The sequence below is a fragment of the Solea solea genome, chromosome 8 (assembly GCF_958295425.1).
Source record: "Solea solea chromosome 8, fSolSol10.1, whole genome shotgun sequence".
Taxonomy (NCBI): domain Eukaryota; kingdom Metazoa; phylum Chordata; class Actinopteri; order Pleuronectiformes; family Soleidae; genus Solea; species Solea solea.
Genome location: NC_081141.1, coordinates 9,045,142 through 9,053,392, shown reverse-complemented (window position 1 = coordinate 9,053,392; position 8,251 = coordinate 9,045,142). Strand labels below are relative to the sequence as shown.

The following is an 8,251-nucleotide window of genomic DNA, read 5'->3' as shown; positions in this document are numbered from 1 at the left end:
GCTAAGATATTTACATGTTATTTCAACAACTTCAAACTGGTTATTATGGGGCACGTGGGTTATGAGGGAGAGAGGACAGATCAAGAGCCAGATGCTGTTGTCAAATGGGACACTTGAGAAGTTGACGTTCAAGTGTGAAAGTGCTTCATGATCTCCATAATTTCTGAGCGGACCAATCTAGCGGTGGGGGGGATGATCTTTCATATTAAAGACTCTCGTGTGTCCTTGGATGTCCTGATTCAAACAATCAAAGAGCTCCTCCTAAAAGCCAACATGCACCACCAAAATGATAGATTACAACCAATTAAAGTGGATTTCCTGATCAGCTGCTCCTTCACTCGTCTTCTCCTCTGCAAGGGGAGGTGATTAAGGAAGAGAGGAATGACTCAGGTCTAAAGAAACAAACAACAGCCTTAACATTTTCTTTCCCCACAAAATTGTGTGGGGGTGCTTCATCTGCAGCAACAACACACAACATAAGCAGACTCATAAAGACAACAGTGTGCTGTTAGTAACACTAACATCTAAAAATTAAACAGAAAACAACACATTTGTAAAAACCCAGAAGACTGGAGCAAAGCAGAGAACAGAAAATAAACTCAGAAGAGAAGATCCAAATCAACAGATGCCAGAGAAACAAAATAAAAGGAAGAGGAAGCAGCTTCAGACCAACAGACACTGAAGCGTCACACAAGAAACTGAGCCTGAAACTTCAAGCCCAAATAGACCTTAGTCATTATGATGTTAAAACTGAAAGCACAGTGTAATGGACACCTTGCTCGTTTAGAATGATTACCTTGAAGACTAAATTATTCTCAAGGCCACAAGGATATGGTTTTTGTGGAAGAATTTCAACTCGAATTACAGTCAAAAAAAATACTTGCATTTTTACATATCCAAAACAATGAAGTTCACTGTGCTTTGTCACACAGGGGTCTTTATTATGAAACAAAACTTGCTTTGATGGAAAGTACATGCGTCATTTCTAGTGCCTTGCCATTGCTGGGTGACAACAAACCATTAGGGACACAAAAACCGCATGTTGCCTCATTCACACAGGCTGAACCGAAAGCTGAAAAGTCAGCTATTTCTGCTCCATAACCAACACACACAATAACCCTGACAACATCATTAACATATGCAGTAACTTCAGTTTGACCTTTAGTCAGTCAGTGGGGCAGTATTAGAACTATTTTGTTAATCAAATTAAGTGTTTTCTTTATAAATAAAAACCCAGTTTTCAGCTGGTTTGGTTCACATTCACAGAGGCAAATCTCAAATCAATACAATTATAAATAAAAATACTGTTATTGGTGTATTTGGGTGTGGTGGAGCAACTACAGCTTTGGTGTTCTCATCTATATTTCCCAGGGAGGAGCTGAAAAAGCTGGGAGGAGACAGTGTGAGTCCCTAACTCTTACTCCTCCTCCGCAGGTATAGAAGGCACATTTGGCCAAGCTATCATCATTAACCCAGAGCGCTGAGAAACTTCCTTCTCTGTTTCTCGCCTGCAGGAAGGTGTTGGCACCTGGCCATCCTACTGGCCACAGGTGTGAAAGGGCGAGTCTGCAATTTCACAGTGTTTTGGGGTGATGATGCCCAGCTAAATATGGTAGCTTGCAAGCAGAGGAGGAAAAGATGGGCCTGCCAGAACGTTCGCATTTCCTTTCATCAGTGGCTCTCCCCTCAGTTCTACCTTCTTCTCATTTGTGGATGTAGATGAGAACACTGGGGCTGTAGCTACACTACAGTGAAAGGTGGAGTTCACACCAGTGATGAACTGCTCCGAGACCGCCTCCTTAAAGCAGACAGGACTAAAGCCCTCCATTCCCAGGGCTAACAAAGCACTTAATCACCTACAACATATTTACCTCAGAGTTTGAATGTGTGATGAACACTCATCACACACACACACACACACACAGTGCTGCACCAGACACACGGTAGCAAATATAAACCAAGCTTCAGAGACCTACACTAGTTCACTAGGAAGAGCAGGACACTATCAACAGCTGGGAGCTAACAAAGCTGACTACACTGGCCACAACACACAAGAGACATTCAGAGGAAGAAGCAGCACTCTAATAAACAGCATAATAAATTAACACAAAAAACAATTGTCTTACAAACAAAACTTAACAGAAGGGAAAGAAAAATTATATTTTTTATTATATATTTTAGTGGGTTTCCTCTGATGCCTCCTGTGTATTGATGTCTTTTAGGGAAATGTTATCATACTTCTGAACTGTGTCAAACATCCCTCTCTAACCTCTCTCATCCTTCCAATGCTTAGACTTGGACAGGAACTCAGGAGGTAAGAGGTCAGAGGCGGATCCTGCTGCAACTATAATCGCTCTGCAGGCTGCAGCATCTGTTGCCCACCTCCTAGAGCTGCTGCAGATGATCCTGCGAACTAATGACAACACTACTACAAACTACTGGCTTCATAGCATTGTGCAGTGACACAACAGCAGAATTATTGTCATTGCTTCTCAGCTTGTCATACCTCCAACTGTTAGGACACTCAGCCTCTCCTTGAAAACCGCCACGTCTGGAGGGTCACCAGCAGGAAGGAGCAAAGGAGAGAGATACCTGGACACCATTAATTATCTATGGCCCATATAAATCCAACAAACAAGTCCAGTTTACAGAACTAACAGCTATAACAGAGCAAAACACCGGCCCCAGCATCTCAAAGTCTCCACCACCTTATAATTTATCATCAAGTCAACTACTTGGTTAGAAACAGTTTGAATGTGGCCGAAGGTGGTGGAGAAATACGGATGAAGTTAACACCATGCTGAGGTTACTTAGTCCTCAATAAAGAAGCAACACACAACGTTCTCCCAAACAGGAAGCCATTCTGCACAGGTCACCATTACTACAGCAAGGATGGAACTTAAGGTCTGTTCACATCAAATGTGACGCAAAGTTTTGCAATAAGAGAGCTTTTGTACAAAGTATAGTCCATTCATACAAACATATAAATGGACATGAAATTCATGTCAGTCTTGTCAGGCAACAAAAATCATGCAAGTCCAGCAGAAACTGAGCGAGGACCATCCGGTAAGTAATAAAAATGTGTGTGTCACTTGATTCAAGGTACTGGTCAGAATAACTATGAACATAGTAAGCTCAAGCATTAGCTACAGATGGTCCAGGGACCACAGTTAAGCACATAACTTGAACTGGAAAAAATATATAATTATTGGTGTGAAAACATTACACTGTTGGTTTTCCGCTTGTCGAAGCGGACTTCTTCCCTGCTTCAAAAAGCAGGAGTCCATGCAATAGCGCAACTTCATATGAGGCACCACACAGGACGTAACACTGTAGTCTGCTGCTGTAAATCTTTGCAGAAGTAGAAGGGGAGGTGACGTTAAGGGGGATGACCATATGGGGATAGCATCACATCTTGATGTGGACACTGGAGACTCATGTTAATACCACGTTCAAATGCATGTGGTAATGACTCAGATTTAAATGCTACTTAGTCATTAAAATTTTTGCCAATGTGTAGTGGGTATTTGTGCAGTCATACTGGTACTTGTGGTCCTGTAGGGGTGTAGTCATGCACACCAGTGTGACTCAACCTGTAGCTGCATCTTTAATTGTGACCAGAACATTTTGGAGGGGATTTTCCTGGACTGCCTTCAAGCTTTTATTTCACCATGCAAACTATGCTTATTTTCAGATGTGATTATTTTAACGTATTTTTATGACATAATATCTTGAACTGCTTGTTCTTGTTGGTGTGAGATGGAGATTTACGACCCTGTACTCGCATCTGAGATGCCTCCTGGGTCAGGGTTATGTGGATCAGGCATCCAAGATAATTTAGCTGGAAGTGTCTTCTTCTTTTACCACATCACATGTCAAACTCCTGGGTGGCGAATAAATCAATTAATGTAAAATACAATTTTTACTTGCTTCATAGCCAGTCTCTTTTCAAAAGACCCTCGCCTTTACAGTGTAGTAGAAAGAGAAAGGCATTAGTTTTATGATTATAATTGAGCCACAGTAAAAATTACATAATTTTTAGTCATACAGCCCAGCAATACCACTAGACATTGCTTCTATGTCGTCATTTTGTTATGCCGGCCTCCAGCGTGTCAGGGAAAAAACTGACACTGGTTCAGTGATTGGTTCATTCAGCTTTCATTTCATGCTTTTTGTGAGAGATATGCAGTCCCAATTGAAGCATTTTCAAGCCCTCGATCCAAGCATTTCAAACTTTGACAACATAATATGAAAATTCAATCACCCATATTAATCTTATACTTATAGGTGTCAGTGAGCCTTCATGTCTCAGGCTGGTTCTCTGCGCCTGGGGTGCTCAGTCAGCTATCACTTTGTGTGAGTACATCATACAACCACACTTAAAAAGAGACACAGTCTCAGCAGCAAGCAGCCAACAGAAGCAAACTGACAAACAGACAGCCATGGCTCAAAGCCAAGAGCTAAACCCGTCAGCAGACTAAAATCAATCAAATGTTACAAATGTCAGCGCAGCTACTTTTCTAATGCATGAACATCAAGGTTGACATGAAGCTAGCAGCTCATCAGTTGAGCTGTACAAATAGTGACCAACAATGATCACCATCACTGAGGCCTGTGGTACCTAATCAACCTCAAAACAGTACAACATATTTCATCAAGAATAATGTTTCAAGGTTTAAATTTAGGTTAAAGTCTTGTGACACCTGTTGGTGTTTTTCTTCGAAGGCAAATCTCATGTTCAGAGTCAAACCATTACATTGCAGTAGCACTGACTGTGAATTAATCCATCACTGGGACTTTGTTGTATAATAAAAACATTTTTCAATAATTGTGGGTGTTTTCGAAATCTCCATATTGGACTACACAATATGTTTAGATTATTTTTGACAGATTTTGCATCTCAACTGTCATTTTTACTTAAAACATGTTTTTCAAAGCATATAATTTTTTTTTTTTCTCTCAACAAACAGAACACTGCAAGAAACTGCAGTATTTTTAATTAATTGTGTAGCCATAATCCAACAATTCAGGTTAACCGTAAATGTTAAAAATCTGTGTACCCAAATTTAACGCTGTGATGTTGAGTTTATATATATAAAGTGTAAACAAATAACTCTGCTGCTATCAGCTGCTGTAAAAGACTCATCAATATCTATAGCTTCCTCTTTTTGAAACCGTTTTGCCAACCGTGTAAGAATGTACTGTATATCTTCAGTAGGAACCAAAGGCCTAAGAGCCATAGCCAGACATTACTGACTTTGTTAGCTTGGGTCTGAACATTAGATTTTTTGACAACAAAATTAAAATAGTAAACCAACACCAAATGTATGACAAGAACCAACCCTACTCCTTCCTGTCCTTTTAAAGCCAAGTAAGAAAAGAGGTTTTCAGGATAAATGTCAAAGGATATTTCATGGGACATTTCTATCCCTGATGGGAACTATTTTATGTTCAATCCAGCATACTGGATTCAGGTTCCCAAAGAAAAGGCAACTCCTGAAACTTTCATGTACAAAAGAAACAGGAAGATTTGTAATACCATTTCAGATTAATTCATCATCCATTAACTTGATATCATAGCTTCTGTTTCAGGTAAAGGCTTCAGCTTAATTTTAAGAAAAGGTCATTGAACAGAGCTAAGTTAAAAATATCTCCCAATACAACAAGGTTTGAGCTGCAAGACAGTTTCTGAAAAATTAAATGTCACCCGATTATTTGTCATTTTAAGAACAGGTGGACTGCGAGGCAGATATAAGGGAAACCAGGGAAACAAAAATAAAAATAAAATGACAGTGGTTTTCTGAGGGATTAGCACCTCACCCAGTTTATCCGAGGAAGTTATAATGTCAGTGGGGACACAGGAGTCCAGATCAGCGTCCATAATGCCGAGGGGGTCCAACTGGGCCACATGATGCCCTCGGATCTACAGAAGAGTAACAACAGTACAGAGCCACCCAGGACAGGAGAAGGAGGAAGAGCAAGAAGCATGACGTAACAAAATAAGCGAAAGGGAGTGGTGGAAGGATGTGGAGAGGTGGGTGCATGAGAACAGGCCGGAAAAAAATACAAAAAAATCAGGATCAAAATGGGATTTTGCATCAAAAAAAAGAAAGAAAACGAAGGCGCATCGGACAACAGCAGGGCGAGAGCATGAAAGAGAGGGAGAGGAAGACACAGAGAAGGAAAGAAGCGAAAAAGAGGGTGGGTGGGAGGAAGGGAAGAGCAAGATTAACACCACAGGCTTATGTTTGTTTGTTAGTTCTGTTCTCACCAACATCTTGGAAGCCGGTATTGACCGGAGAATCATCAAAATTCACACAGTTGATTCCCAGAGGATCCAAACGGGCATTATGATGCCCCATCACCTACACACACGCAGGCACATCAAGACACACATTCACCTGGTTATCATATCACAGACAGCTCTTACACCTGGAGACACCACTGCTGGCTGGATATCGAAGAAATTTGGAGGCCACTAATGTGATGTCTGGCTAATAAGTACGACCATTTAATAATCTTTATTGTTCCAATTATACATTTTAATAGCCTGTTACCCAGTAAATGTGAAAGACCTTCCTCCTTTGCAGCAGGTTGGAACTGAACAGCAACTTAAAATCAAGCCAATTCTGGTATGCACCAAAAAAGTTAACATCTAGGTAATGTGAAATTATTAATTATATTTTAACAATTGATCACAGGTGATGTAACACATGATGGTAACAAATGACCAAGCTTATATATAGTGTATATAACTTAGGGGTAGGTAACAATTTAATAACAATACAATTCATGATTTAACGTTCTACAAAATGCAACACAGACTTGTCTTTACCACATATGTTTTTCCTCAGATATATGAAAAGTTTTTCTCCTAAAGAAGTGGTTAATTAATGTAATTATACTATAAACCTTAACCAAAATGTCAATCATATTAAAAATGTGACCAGAGGGACTTAATCCTCAAGTTGAGAAACACTCATAGACTGTAAAAAAACAAACAAAAACACACATGTTACAGGGGGCTCTGCAGGAAAAACATCAAGAGTTACAGGATTAATCAACAGATAACTTTTTAGGGATTAGGAGCCAGAAAATATCACCAAATTATAAATGTTTTTCAGTTTTATAAATCAATTTTTAATTAAAAAAGCAGGATCAGTAATTCCAGGGTAAAGTTCTGAAAAAATGTAATTAAATTTATATTAAACTTTTGTCAATCATCCAGCAGTAGGCAATTGCATTGTTGTAACCTGCTCAATGGAAGCTTTCACTAAATGTAAACCATACACACACACCATAGGAATTTGATTATTTATGGCCTCTTTTGTCATTTCTGTCAATTGAGATTCAAATGAAAGCTCTGAGGTAACAAGCTAACAAAAAGCATCTGTCCATTTTGAATTTTTCAAACTGAAGGGAAGCTAACTAACTTGACTGTTTTATAGGCAATATGTATGGCGATTTGTGCAGGCACAGTGAGAAAAAAGGCAATCACATTGGGGAATGGAGTCATGGCTGTTTCAACTGATCTGACATTTCTGACATGTCAGAAATACACCATTTGTTCAGGCATTCCAGTCCAGCCTGTACAGCAATTGCCCAGCCTTAGTCACCTCACCCCACGTAGTGGCTGTGTGTGTGTGTGTGTCTGTTTGTTTGTTTGTGCTTCCAACTTGCACTTGCCAATATGACCAACAGAGGCTGCCAGATGCTTGTTGCGTGCATGGGGTGAAGTTTGCCATCTCTGATTGCCTTGTTTGTTCTGTGATGTTTCCTGCTCGACTTTTAAAATGTTTTTCACACTATGAGCTGCACAAACTACACTCCTACTTATCATTCTAAGGTGGAGACACCTAAAACCACAACTATCCGACTGAAGGGGCCACTTATACAACATCATTTTTAAGCGAGTCAGACTGTGTGCTTGTACCTGGTATGCCCTGATGAGGGACTGGACTGCCAGGTGATCTTCCACCAGCTTCTCCACATTGGGCTGAGCACCAACCAGAGAGGAGAGCTGTGGAGCGACAAGGCTCGATGATGCAGAGAGACCCAGAGGAGAGTGGTAGGCAGCACCAGGAGGAGCACCGGCATTAGCGTTACGGAAAAAGACATCCCATGACTGGAGCAGGAGGAGAACAGCATGGGCAGCAGGAGAAAGAGGAGTAATAAGAAGGGACAAGGGAAGGAGAGAGACAAAATAAAGAGATATATTAATAACCACTTGAATAAAATAAAACAGTAGACA

At 40.3% G+C, this 8,251-nt stretch overlaps 1 protein-coding gene across 3 annotated transcripts in view; it reads right to left on the bottom strand.

Annotated features, from left to right (window-relative positions):
- Nucleotides 1-8,251, bottom strand: part of ogdha (oxoglutarate dehydrogenase a) — a 28,416-nt gene that overhangs the window by 13,312 nt on the left and 6,853 nt on the right. Inside the window, exons 3-5 of one of the 3 annotated variants that reach the window (XM_058635368.1) lie at nt 7,934-8,125; nt 5,821-5,923; nt 2,507-2,551 (exon numbers count right to left, since the gene is read on the bottom strand). In XM_058635368.1, the coding sequence (XP_058491351.1) occupies nt 2,507-2,551; nt 5,821-5,923; nt 7,934-8,125 (340 nt within the window). Of the gene's footprint in view, nt 1-2,506; nt 2,552-5,820; nt 5,924-6,271; nt 6,366-7,933; nt 8,126-8,251 lie in introns of all 3 variants that reach the window. The other 2 variants (XM_058635370.1, XM_058635369.1) reach the window with 2 other exon arrangements.